General features: G+C 40.8%; 1 protein-coding gene across 4 annotated transcripts in view; it reads left to right on the top strand.

The window, feature by feature from the left end:
- st3gal3b (ST3 beta-galactoside alpha-2,3-sialyltransferase 3b) overlaps nt 1-14,649 on the top strand; it is a 79,905-nt gene that overhangs the window by 16,418 nt on the left and 48,838 nt on the right. For 2 of the 4 annotated variants that reach the window (XM_042308280.1, XM_024391920.2), the window contains exons 2-3: nt 3,690-3,802; nt 3,995-4,134. In XM_042308280.1, the coding sequence (XP_042164214.1) occupies nt 4,026-4,134 (109 nt within the window). In that variant the 5' untranslated portion in view covers nt 3,690-3,802; nt 3,995-4,025. The remainder of the gene's footprint in view (nt 1-3,689; nt 3,803-3,994; nt 4,135-14,649) is intronic. The other 2 variants (XM_024391917.2, XM_024391919.2) reach the window with 1 other exon arrangement.

A 14,649-nucleotide genomic window follows, 5' to 3' on the forward strand; every position in this document is an offset into this window, starting at 1 on the left:
AGTCAGAATTCTAGCAGCCATATTTAGCACTAACTGAAGTTTTAGTGCTTTATCCGGGTAGCCGGAAAGTAGAGCATTGCAGTAGTCTAACCTAGAAGTAACGAAAGCATGGATACATTTTTCTGCATCATTTTTGGACAAAGTTTCTGATTTTTGCAATGTTAAGTAAATGGAAAAAAGCTGTCCTTGAAACAGTCTTGATATGTTCGTCAAGAGAGCTTAGGGTCCAGAGTAAGGCCGAGGTCCTTCAGTTTTATTTGAGACGACTGTACAACCATTAAGATTAATTGTCAGATTCAACAGAAGATCTCTTTCTTGGGACCTAGAACAAGCATCTCTGTTTTGTCCGAGTTTAAAAGTAGAACGTTTACAGCCATCCACTTCCTTATGTCTGAAACACAGGCTTCTAGAGAGGGCAATTTTGGGGCTTCACCATGTTTCATTGAAATGTACAGCTGTGTGTCATCCGCATAGCAGTGAAAGTTAACATGTTTTTGCATGACATCCCCAAGAGGTAAAATATATAGTGAAAACAATATTGGTCCTAAAACGGAACCTTGAGGAACACCGAAATTTACAGTTGATTTGTCAGAGGACAAGCCATTCAGAGACAAACTGATATCTTTCCGACAGATAAGATCTTAACCAGGCCAGAACCTGTCCGTGTAGACCAATTTGGGTTTCCAATCTCTCCAAAAGAATGTGGTGATCGACGGTATCAAAAGCAGCACTAAGGTCTAGGAGCACGAGGACAGATGCCATTAAAAGGTCATTTACCACCTTCACAAGTGCAGTCTCCGTGCTATGATGGGGTCTAAAACCAGACTGAAGCATTTCGTATACATTGTTTGTCTTCAGGAACAGCCTTTTCTAAAATTTGAGAGGAATGGAAGATTCGATATAGGCTGATTCGTTTTAAAAATATTTTCTGGTTCAAGGTTTGGCTTTTTCAAGAGAGGCTTTATTACTTCCACTTTTAGTGAGTTTGGTACACATCCGGTGGATAGAGAGCAGTTTATTATGTTCAACATAGGAGGGCCAAGCACAGGAAGCAGCTCTTTCAGTAGTTCAGTTGGAATAGGGTCCAGTATGCAGCTTGAAGGTTTAGAGGCCATGATTATTTTCATCATTGTGTCAAGAGATATAGTACTAAAACACTTGAGTGTCTCTCTTGATCCTAGGTCCGGGCAGAGTTGTACAGACTCAGGACAACTGAGCTTTGAAGGAATACGCAGATTTAAAGAGGAGTCTGTAATTTGCTTTCTAATAATCATGATCTTTTCCTCAAAGAAGTTCATGAATTTATTACTGATGAAGTGAAAGCCATCCTCACTTGGGGAATGCTGCTTTTTAGCTAGCTTTGCGACAGTATCAAAAATACATTTAGGATTGTGCTTATTTTCCTCAATTAAGTTGGAAAAATAGGATGATCGAGCAGTAGTAAGGGCTCTTCGATACTGCACGGCACTGTCTTTCCAAGCTAGTCGGAAGACTTCCAGTTTGGTGTGGCACCATTTCCGTTCCAATTTTCTGGAAGCTTGCTTCAGAGCTCGGGTATTTTCTGTATACCAGGGAGCTAGTTTCTTATGAGATGTTTTTAGGGGTGCAACTGCATCTAGGGTATTGCGCAAGGTTAAATTGAGTTTTCTCAGTTAGGTGGTTAACTGATTTTTGTCCTCTGACGTCCTTGGGTAGGCAGAGGGAGTCTGGAAGGGCATTCAGGAATCTTTGTCTGTGAATTTATAGCACGACTTTTGATGCTCATTGGTTGGGGTCTGAGCAGATTATTTGTTGCAATTGCAAACGTAATAAAATGGTGGTCCGATAGTCCAGGATTATGAGGAAAAACATTAAGATCCACAACATTTATTCCATGGGACAAAACTAGGTCCAGAGTATGACTGTGACGGTGAGTAGGTCCAGAGACATGTTGGACAAAACCCAGTGAGTCGATGATGGCTCCGAAAGCCTTTTGGAGTGAGTCTATGGACTTTTCCATGTGAATATTAAAGTCACCAAAAATTAGAATATTATCTGCTATGACTACAAGGTCCGATAGGAATTCAGGGAACTCTATGAGGAACGCTGTATATGGCCCAGGAGGCCTGTAAACAGTAGCTATAAAAGGTGATTGAGGAGGCTGCATAGATTTCATGACTAGAAGCTCAAAAGACAAACTTCTTTTTTTGTAAGTTGACATTTGCTATCGTAAATGTTAGCAACACCTCCGCCTTTGCGGGATGCACGGCGGATATGGTCACTAGTGTAACCAGGAGGCGAGGCCTCATTTAACACAGTAGATTCATCAGGCTTAAACCATGTTTCAGTCAGGCCAATCACATCAAGATTATGATCAGTGATTAGTTCATTGACTTTCACTGCCTTTGAAGTAAGGGGATTTAACATTATGTAACCCTATTTTGAGATGTATCACAATCTCTTTCAATAATGACAGGAATGGAGGAGGTCTTTATCCTAGTGAGATTGCTTAGGCAAACACCGCCATGTTTAGTTTTGCCCAACCCAGGTCAAGGCACAGACACGGTCTCAATATAGTATTTATAGGCACTTTAGTATTGCCAGCCTAATCTCGGGAGTTGATGGGCTTGAAGTCATAAACAGCGCTGTGCTTCAAGCATTTGCTAAGAGCTGCTCGCAAACGCAGTAAAGTGCTGTTTGAATGAATGCTTATGAGCCTGCTGCTGCTGCCTACCACCGCTCAGTCAGACTGCTCTATCAAATCGTAGACTTAATTATAATAAACACACAGATTTGAGCCTTTGGTCATTAATATGGTCAAATCAGGAAAACTATCATTTAGAGAAAAAAAATTACTTTTCTTTCAGTGAAATACGGAACCAACCCTAAGTCTAAATATTGCTGTTACATTGCACAACCTATGTTATGTCATAATTATGTTAAATTCTGGCAAATTAATTACTGTCTTTTTTTAGGAAGAAACACAGTTGGCAGCGAGCCTGGCGCCCCAAACTTTTGCATATACCCTGACTCTGCTTGCACTGAATGGAAGAGAAGTAACATCATTTCCCTGGTTAATATTGCCAGCTAACATGCATTTATTTTAACTAAATATGCAGGTTTAAAAAAAAATATATACTTCTGTGTATTGATTTTAAGAAAGGCATTTATGTTTATGATTAGGTATATTTCTGCAATGAATGTGCTTTTTTCGCAAATGTGCTTTTGTTAAATCATCACCCGTTTGGCAAAGTTGATGTAGGCTGTGATTCGATGATAAATTAACAGGCACCGCATTGATTATATGCAATGCAGGACAAGCTAGTTAACCTAGTAATATCAACCATGTGTAGTTTGTTTTTTATAAGGTAAGTTTAATGCTAGCTAGCAACTTACCCTGGCTCATTGCAGCTATAAGGTTCTTTTGACGCTGCACCCAGTGTAACAGGCGGTCAGTTTGCCACGCAGTTTCCTCATGGATTGCAATGTAATCGGCGTCCAAAAAGGCCTTTTACTGATTATGAAAACCTGAAATCGGCCATGCCGATTAATCGGTCGACCTCTAGTGGGAACCAATGGTTGGGGAGGCCAGTTGGATCATATTACCTCAGTTATGGAGAGTTTATAAAATATAAACACGTCTGTGGCTCAGCCTAGTTGGATGTTTGCTCAGCAGGAAACGTTTTGTTGACTAATTTCAACAATTGCAGTTAAGCAGCTGACAGGCAGTGTGTGCCACCTTCTACAACACACTGGCTTCTCATCTTCTCCCTCCCTTCATGAGCACTGAGTAATGGAAAGCTGGAACTAATAACTTGGTTTGGTGAGCCACCTTATTGTGTAATCACTTCATTGGGTAAGCTAGTCTTCGATCAGTTGTCATTTAAAGAGAGTAGATTGGGAAAGGTTTAACAGCCTAAGCCATTTCTTACAGCCAGACAGCCTATTTGCACACATTACTGACTCCTCATTTCTCTTGTACTTTCACTTCTCTGCATTTCCTGTATCCTTGTAGGTGGTGGTGCCATGTGAATGACAGAACCACAATGAAGTCGTCACACAAGCTGCTGTTCGTCCTGTGCCCCATGCTGGTCCTGGGCTTCATCTACTACTCCTCTGGGAAGCTACACCTACACGTATGGGGCCAGAAGCCACGTGAGTTACACTAGACAGCCTACGCCTCTCTCCACTCATCCATCCATTTGTCAATCGTACTGTCTATGTTAGAGAGGAGACCGACCAGCAATCTATCTATATACTTTTCAGCCTGTTGATTTACTCCTGTCTTTCTGTGTCTGTCTCTGCTTATCAGTCAAGATCTGTGTCACTGGCCTAGAGACAATACCCCCATAATGTCAGTGGATTTATTATTAATACAAATTAATACAAAAATGAAAAGCTGAAATGTCTTGAGTCAATAACTATTCAATGCCTTTGTTATGGCAAGCCTAAATAAGTTCAGGAGAAAATATTTGCTTAACAAGTCACATTGGGGAAGGCTGAGGTTTCATAGTTGCCACCCATTGGTCAGAAACTGGTTGAATCAATGTTTCCACATTTCAACCAAAGTATTCAATGTGATGATGTGGAAAACTGATTGGATTTTTTAAGTCTTCAACCTCAGGGGAATTTTGTCTCTTTCACCAAACTTTTAACCTAAATCCAATGACATGGTGACATTTCTTGTTGGTTTCAAATAGCATTCAACTCAACCAAATGTAAATCAAAACTAGACATTGTACTGTCTGTGCCCAGTGGGTAGTGTTACTATAAGAACTGTGATTGGCTATGTTACTATGGCATATCAGCACACAAACTGTAAGGAAGATTTTCAAACAAAGAATTAAGGAAATTAAACAATGTTTTTTTCCCTGTAACTGAAGATGAGTACTTAGGTTCTTATCTTTGCTGGAAATCAAGATGACGAAGTCTTACACTTCCTGTTCAGAGACCACAATGTTGCAATGTTTCTCATGATGTTCAATGATCAGTACACAAGGTGCCTTCTGAAATTATTCTCACCCCTTGACTTTTTCCATATTTTGTTGTTACAACCTGACTTAATTAAGATTTTGTCACTGACCTAAACACAATACCGCATCATAAATGGAAATCTGAAATGTCTTGAGTCAAGTATTCAACTCCTTTGGTATGGCACACCTAAATCATTTCAGGGGACAAAATGTGCTTAACAAGTTTCATGGACTCAATCTTTGTGCAATATTATATAATGTCTGAATGACTACCTCATTTTTGTACCCCACAAATACAATGATCTGTAATGTCCCTCAGTCGAGCAGTGAATTTCAAACAGATTCAACCACAAAGACCAGGGAGGTTTTCCAATGCCTCACAAAAAAGAGCACCTATTGGGAGATGGTTAAAAACAGACATTGAATATCTTATTGAGCATGGTGAAGTTATTAATTACACTTTGGATGGTGTAGCAATACACCCAGTCACTACAACGATACAGGTGTCCTTCAAAGTTCAGTTGCTGTAGAGGAACGACACCGGTCAGGGATTTCACCATGAGGCCAATGGGGACTTTAAAACAGTTAGTTTAATGACTGTGATAGGAGAAAACTACAACATTGTAGTTACTATGCCATACTAACCTAATTGACAGAGGGAAAATAAGGCACTAAAGTAAAACTCAAACATTTAGCAGAAAAATTTACTTTATGTCCAGAGTGCAAGGTGTTATGTTTGGGGCAAACGCAACAATGCTGAGTACCACCCTTCTTATTTTCAAGCCTAGTGGTGGTTGCATCATGTTATGGGTAGGCGTGTCATCGGCAAGGACTAGGGAGTTTTTTTTTTAAATTTAAAAAGAAATGGAACAAAGCTGAGCACAGGCGAAAGCTTACTTAATTCTGCATTATACCAGATACTAGGAAAGGAATTCACCTTTCAGCAGGACAATAACCAAATATACACTGGAGTGTCTTTCCAAGACCGCAGTGAATGTTCCTGAATGGCCTAGTTACAGTTTTGACTTCAATCAGCGTAACCATTTTCAACTATTACCATATATGTTTATCTAGCAGTAGTCAACAACCAACTTGACAGAGCTTGAATGGTTCTAAAAATAATTATGTGGAAATATTGTACAATCCAAGCATGCAAGGCTTAGTCTTACCTAGAAAGACTCATAGCTGTAATCACTGCCAGAGGGGATTCTAACATTCACACTCAGGAGTGTGAATACTTATGTACATGAGTCATTGCTGTATTTCATTTTCAATAAATGTGCATATTTTCACTTCATTTTTATGAGGTATTGTGTGTGTGTGTGTGTGTGTGTGTAGATGGGTGAGTTTACATTTTGAACTACATTTCTCAAGGGTCTGTGCACATACAGTGGGGCAAAAAAGTATTTAGTCAGCCACCAATTGTGCAAGTTCTCCCACTTAAAAAGATGAGGCCTGTAGTTTTCATCATAGGTACACTTCAACTATGACAGACAAAATTAGAAAATACATCCAGAAAATCACATTGTAGGATTTTTTATGAATTTATTTGCAAATTATGGTGGAAAATAAGTATTTGGTCACCTACAAACAAGCAAGATTTCTGGCTCTCACAGACCTGTCCCCCACTCGTTACCTGTATTAATGGCACCTGTTTGAACTTGTTATTAGTATAAAAGACACCTGTCCACAACATCAGTCACACTCAAAACGCCACTATGGCCAACACCAAAGAGCTGTCAAAGGACACCAGAAACAAAATTGTAGACCTGCACCAGGCTGGAAAGACTGAATCTGGAATAGGTAAGCAGCTTGGTTTGAAGAAATCAACTGTGGGAGATATTATTAGGAAATTGGAAGACATACAAGACCACTGACAATCTCCCTCGATCTGGGGCTACACACAAGATCTCACCCCATGGGGTCAAAATAATCACAAGAACGGTGAGCAAAAATCCCAGAACCACACGGGGGGACCTAGTGAATGACCTGCAGAGAGCTGGGACCAAAGTAACAAAGCCTACCATCAGCAAGGGCATTGAAGATGAAACGTGGCTGGGTCTTTCAGCATGACAATGATCCCAAACACACCGCCCGGGCAACGAAGGAGTGGCTTCGTAAGAAGCATTTCAAGGTCCTGGAGTGGCCTAGCCAGTCTCCAGATCTCAACCCCATAGAAACTCTTTGGAGGGAGTTGAAAGTCCGTGTTGCCCAGCAACAGCCCCAAAACATCACTGCTCTAGAGGAGTCCTGTATGGAGGAATGGGCCAAAATACCAGCAACCGTGTGTGAAAACCTTGTGAAGACTTACAGAAAACGTTTGACCTCTGTCATTGCCAACAAAGGGTATATAACAAAGTATTGAGAAACTTTTGTTATTGACCAAATACTTATTTTCCACCATAATTTGCAAATAAATTCATAAAAAATCCTACAATGTGATTTTCTGGATTTGATTTTCTCATTTTGTCTGTCATAGTTGAATTGTACCTATGATGAAAATTACAGGCCTCATCTTTTTAAGTGGGAGAACTTGCACAATTGGTGGCTGACTAAATACTTTTTTGCCCCACTGTATATAGATTCATGCTACACACACACACACACACATCACAACTGCTGCTACCAGACTTATTATACTGCTCAATTTGTACACTGCCCCCATCCCCTCAATACACGTGTACATCTTGGACTATAAAGTGTTCCTTCCTGTTCCTAAAATATTTATTCTTTTCTACTGAGACATTGACTTTATGTTCATATTATTTTATTTATTATTTTATTTTATTATTTCTTATTGTTGCATTGTCGAAGGAACCTGCAAGTAAGGTTTCATGGACGATGTATACCATGCGTATCACATGCATACGACTAATAAAACTTGAATCTATATATGTGTGTATTGCCATTCCCTAGGTAGCCAATTTCTGTATATGTATTGCCATTCCCCGAAGCCAATTTCTCTCATCTATTTCCTGTAGTTGATGAGGACTAAAGTTCCAGCTGCAGGGTACCACTACAGGCTGAAGGCTGTGAGAGCCCTGTGGTCAGCTCTGTACCTGCCTGGCATGTTTTGGGTGTCTGTTGGTTATGAATCAGGGATGGTAATGAAGAGGGCTACGTAATGGTGGAAAACCTGACTCTCCCAGGGCGTGGATGGCTGGGTGATGTTTCACTGAGTGGTCACTGAAATGTATCTTTGTAACCAGCAGAGGGGGCTAAAATATTTCCCATAAACATTCCCTAGAACTTTTAGAACTGGCTGCCAGTAGGAAACACTGTAGATGCACTTTTCACAGGAAGTGTCTGAATTGAAGTTGAAGTTTGTGCTTTAGACTGTGGTTGCCTCTGAGTAACTTGTAGCCTGAGACATTGAAGGAAGCTTGAGAAGCTAAGAGGGACATTTTGGAACACCGGAGGGAGTTGAAATCCCACAGTGAGACTGGCATCTGCGAGGGGAGGCCAAGCTTCTTCTGCAGTATAAAGTAATGAACTTCTTTCAAGTTATCAGAAGCTCCAGTTAAGGTGTCTTACTCCATTACATTCCCAGTAAGCATTGTAATTTGCATTACTCATGCCCCTTCAAAATAACTTGAGTATTTTTCATTTGGATCGAAGTTTGTCATTTTAATTATTCCAAAATTATTAATATGTCCTTTTGATTTATTCATAGATGATTCTGAAGTGACTGTTTCCAATTATATTTTTCAACACGAAGACCATAAACATTTAGTCCAGAAAAACCCTGGATTTGGGAGTTGTGGCTTTTTGCACACTGCTGCCAGATGTTAAGGTTCGGAGGTCTGTTTGTCCAAGAGGACAGGGAGCATGTTGACGTCCCTTTTGTGTACTCTCCCTGACTTTATCTGTTATATCACCACAGAGGATCAAACCGAATAATCCCTGTTCTATACTTTTGAGGTATTCTACTCTGGGAGTCTTTAAATCACTGTTCAGCACATTGTGTTGTGTATGAGTTATGGTGAAAAGATACCCTTTTTCTAACTACTGTTATGTAAATATTTATCCATACAGTGAATATGCTGTTAACTTGCTGACCACCAGTGAATTGACTTCATGTTCTACAATGTAATGCACTAAACTGGTGTGTCACTAATGATCAACAGAGCAGCTAGGCCACAGGGCTGAGTCATGTTGGAACCCTGATAGGCTATTTCTTAGCATGTGGACATGGTCGACCTGGCAACTTGAACTTCAAACAAGTAGATATTGATGTTTTTATTCCCACTGCAGCAACTCCAGAGGATGTTTTGACACTTCTGAAGTTTCTGTGACAAGACCCCTTTGTGCATTGCCTTTACACTGTCAATATTTAGGTTCTCTGGTTTCCCGCTCTAATTTCAGGACTAGAGTAGTGAGGTTGGCCCATATAGTCTGGTTGTATTGTCAAGAGACTGAACCCCTTCTCACAAATCTAAAATGACCACTGACTATGGGAACTTATTCATCAAGATGGATTTGAGTGAGTGCTTCAGTCAGTCTGTCAGTTTGATATCAGAGCCTCTCGAGGCCTATACAGTGCCTTTCAAAAGTATTCAGAACCCATGGATTTCTTCACATTTTGTTTTACGAAGTGGGATTAAAATTGAATTGTCTTTTTTTTTTGTCAAATACTTTTGCAAGGTACTTAGGTGGTGGGCTGAAGACTGAAAAAGTGAAGTTGATGTATCCCCTTCAAGAGAGGAGCTGATGATCATGATATTTGTGTATATGACAGTAAAACATTCTTACTATGACTATATACATTTGTTGGCACCTTCAATTCTTGCACTTTTTTTTCTCATAAAAAGGATCATTCTTGGCCGCCCAGGCAAATTTGCTAAACTTCTAAACTTTGGGCTCCCGAGTGGGGCAGCAGTCTAAGGCACTGCATCTCAGTGCTGGAGGCATCACTACAGACCCTGGTTCGATTCCAGGCTGTGTCTCAACCAGCCGTGATTAGGAGTCCCATAGGGCGGCACACAATTGGCCCAGCGTTGTTGGGGTTTGGCTGGGGTAGGCTATCATTGTAAATAAGAATTTGTTCTTAACTGACTTGCCTATTTTTAAAGGTGTAAAAAAAAAAAAATTTGGAACCAATCAGCAGCGTGCAATACGAATTGTCTTGATCATATGAATAGGGAACTCTGTAGACAATTTTTTGAAAGCTAGCCAATGCTGGATTATATTTACAATCCTTATCCTTTTAGATTTGTGATCTTAAATTATTACTTGGAATAAACTGATAGCTAAATGCTCCTTGACCTGGAATGACATCATCTCCTGCTATATAGCAACAGTGTTGTAATTTACATTGCTAGCTACATTACTACGGTTCTTTTGTGTTCTAAGTTGGTAGTCATTTTACAGCTTGCATTGGTGGTATCATGTTTCTATAACTAAATAGACTACACATTTAAAAAAAGTCTTACCTGGTAGCAGTTTGTCGGACTGAGTTCTCTCTCTCGAGCTGTAATCACCAGCTGTCTACTACCTTAGATACGAATAATGTGATTGGCAGACATGATCAGCAGGGAGTGCCATGGATAGTACACAAGTTTAGCTTGGTTTACAGTTCAGTACTCTGCGGCATTCGCCTGTCCCAGCTAGCAAACATAAGTATTGCAATTGTATTTAAAATTGTTGCAAGAATTGTCATTGCCAACAAACAGAAATGTGTTCAGAATAAATAAATCTACACCTGCTCCTCCATCGACAGAGATAGATCATCTTGATAACTAAAGCAGATCTCTTGCTATGGCCCACCACCTAACTGTAAGTAGTCCTCCACAGACTAATGTAGTGACAGGAAACTGATTGATTGAGGGTATGATATGAAGTGAGAACATTTTCACACTAAATTTTGTATGATGTTGGTGTTGTTAGCATTGTAGAGGAGCTGTTGCTAGAGAGAGATGGAGAGGACCACTCGACATGTTCTTCTCCCAGCCCTCAGCGCTGCTGCTTGATACCTTGCTGCTTGATACCTTGCTGCCTGCTACCTTGCTGCCTGCTACCCTCAGCACTGTCATGCAGGTGTGACTGAAAGTGGACACCCACTGTTTCTGTCTGCTGGTACATCACATGAGGGTGTCAACTATGAAAGGCCACACCTGTGCAGTGTTCTCTGGATCAATAAGGGGTTTAGGTGGTGGGCAGGCTTGGGATTTTAGGGGGAAGGCCATTTGCCCTTCAATGGATGTCCAACCTGCCAGGGCACCAAGGCCATCTGCTAGGTCACCAAGGCCTTTAACCAAAATAGTCAATTTAAATTGATTTGAAAACGGAAAAAAATGTTGCCGGAGAGGAAGAAAACCGCTCAGGGATTTCAACATGAGGCCAATGGTGACATTTTAAAATGGTTACATAGTTTAATGGCTGTGATAGACCGCTGCACCACTTGGGTACTAAGGCACTTCATCTGTAGTGACTCCTCTAGCACTGAGACACGGCCTGGATTCAAACCAGGGTATCACAATAAGCCGTGATTGGGAGTCCCATAGGGCGGCTCACAATTGGTCCGGGTTTGGCCAGGGTAGGAAATTGTAAATAAGAATTTGTTCTTAACTGACTTAACTGCCTAGTTAAATAAAAAAATTATATTGAGGATGGATCAACATTGTAGTTACTCCACAATACTAACCTAGTTGACGGAGTGAAAAGAAGGAAGTCTGTATAGAATACAAATATTCTGAAACATGCGTCTTGTTGACAATAAGGAACTATAGTAAAACAGCAAAAAAAAATGTGCCAAAGAAATGAACTATGTCATGAAAATGAAGTATTTGGGGCAAATCCAACACATCAAATCACTGAGTAGCACTTTTCATATTTTCAAGCGTCGTGGTAGTTGCATCATGTTATGGGTATGCTTGTCATCGGCAAGGCCTAGGGAGTTTCTTTAGGATACAAAGAAACGAAATCGAGCCAAGCACTGGCAAAATCCGAGAGAACTTAGTTGCCTGCTTTCCAACAGGCGCTGTAGTCCTGTGTGGCTCAGTTGATAGAGCAAGGCGCTTGCAAAGCCAGTGTTGTTCGATTCCCACGGGGGACCAGTACAAAAAAGTATCACAATGTATGCACTCACTACTGTAAGATGCTTTTAATAAGAGTGTCTGGCTCTTTTTCGCCATTTTAGTCATTTAGCATTTACCTTTCAGAAGGACAATAAGCTAAAACACAAGGCCAAATATACATTAAAGTTGCTTACCAAGATGATATCAAATGTTCCTGAGTGGCCTAGTTATAGTTTTGACTTAAATTGGTTTAAAAATCTATGGCAAGACTTAAAAATGGCTGTCTAACAATGATCAACAACCAACTTGACAGATCTTCATTGTAAATGGTTTAAACACTGTTTCCCATGCTCGTTCAATGAACCCTAAACAATTAATGAACATGCACCTGTGGAATGGTCGTTAATACACTGACAGCTTACAGACAATTAAGGTCACAGTAATGAAAACTTAGGACACTAAAGAGGCCTTTCTACTGACTCTGAAAAACACCAAAAGAAAGATGCCCAGGGTCCTTGCTCGTCTGCATGAACGTGTCTTAGACATGCTGCAAGGAGGCATGATGACTGCAGATGTGGCTAGGGCATTAAATTGCAATGTCCGTACTGTGAGACGCCTAAGACAGCACTACAAGGAGACAGGATGGATCGTCCTCGCAGTGGCAAACCATGTGTAACAACACCTGCACAGGAACGGTACATCCGAACATCACACCTGTGGGACAGGTACAGGATGGCAACAACTGGCCGAGTTACACCAGGAACACACAATCCCTCCATCAGTGCTCAGACTGTCCGCAATAGTCTGAGAGAGGCTGGACTGAGGGCTTGTAGGCCTGTTGTAAGGTCTGGTGAGGACCTGCATCTCCTATCGGCACAAACCCACCGTCGCTGGACCGGACAGGCCTGGCAAAAAGTGCTCTTCACTGACGAGTCGCGGTTTTGTCTCACCAGGGGTGATGGTCGGATTCGCGTTTATCGTCGAAGGAATGAGCCTGTACTCTGGAGCGGGTTCGAGGTGGAGGGTCCTTCATGATCTGGGGCTGTGTGTCACAGCATCATCGGACTGAGCTTGTTGTCATTGCAGGCAATATCAACACTGTGCGTTACAGGGAAGACCACCTCCCTCATGTTGTACCCTTCCTGCAGGCTCATCCTGACATGACACTCCAGCTTGAAAATGCCACCAGCCATACTGCTCGTTCTGTGCGTGATTTCCTGCAAGACAGGAATGTCAGTGTTCTACCATGGCCAGCGACGAGCCCGGATCTCAATCCCATTGAGCACGTCTGGGACCTATTGGATCGGAGGGTGAGGGCTAGGGCCATTCCCCCCAGAAATGTCTGGGAACTTGCAGGTGCTTGGTGGAAGAGTGCGGCAACGTCTCACAGCAAGAACAGGCAAATCTGGTGCAGTTCATGAGGAGGAGATGCACTGCAATACTTAATGCAGCTGGTTGCCACACCAGATACTGACTGTTACTTTTGATTTTGACCCCCCCCCTCTTTGTTCAGGGACACATTATTCCATTTCTGTTAGACATAAACTGAACAAGTTCCATAGACGTGGCTCAGTTGTTGATTCTTATGTTCATAGAAATATTTACACATGTTAAGTTTGCTGAAAAGAAACGCAGTTGACAGTGAGGACTTTTCTTTGTTTTTTGAGTTTATATATAGATGTGTGTTTTCACTTTGTCATTATGGGTTATTGTGTACACATGGGTGAGATTATTATTTTTTTAAATTAAGATTGTAACACAACAAAATGTGGAATAAGTCAAGGGGTATGCATACTTCCTGAAAGCACTGTATATAGTCTAAACGGCAGTCATGTTTGACATGTTTGACAAACAGATTTTATATATATATAATGTAGGATCATTCATATTAATGTCTAACGGCTTGATTCTGTCATACTCGAGGCACTGTTCGCTCAGATAGGACAAAGTCCAGTGCCTGTTGCACACCACAACACCACCCACCGCAATCTGAGCGGAGGCAGTCAAGATTTGAAAACTTTTGAACCATAAAACGTAATTTTTTTAACCTGGATGTTTTTTGGAGGGTAATTTTATGAGGCATGTCTTACCGTGTTCCGACCATAGGAATGTTAAGGGGATTATTTCATAACCTCTTCCTCTTATGCCATTGAAACCAGTATTTATCTCATGTTCTCAACTTTCTTTCCAACGACACAATCCCTGTCATTAACATCCCATGCTAGTTGTATAATTTACATCTTCCCTGTTTAAACACTTCCCAATGATATTTGAGTCTGTCATATTAACAACCATTGCTAGTTATTTAAACACTTCTAAAGGATATTTGAATCACTGTCATATGAAACTGCTCGCATTTGTGCTTTGGAGAATGGTATTTTCCCTTTTATATTTTGAAACATTTGCGCTTCTAGACTACTGCCATGTGATCATTGTTGCTCTTATTATGTTAAGAAATTACTTAATTTATTCACATTTTAAGCTTAAAGTTCTGATCTGTTACTTCAGCCTCATTGCTTTTACAAGTTAATACAACCACTTTCAAAAATAACTATCTGTTGTCCCACAACTGTCCCAGAGACAGTTTTTGATTTTGTATTTCTCACACAGAATGACAAGCTGACTAATAGTACAAAAGTTTACCCATTCTAAGGGGATAGTAGATTGACAGGCTAGTTATT

The sequence above is a fragment of the Oncorhynchus tshawytscha genome, linkage group LG28 (assembly GCF_018296145.1).
Source record: "Oncorhynchus tshawytscha isolate Ot180627B linkage group LG28, Otsh_v2.0, whole genome shotgun sequence".
NCBI lineage: Eukaryota > Metazoa > Chordata > Actinopteri > Salmoniformes > Salmonidae > Oncorhynchus > Oncorhynchus tshawytscha.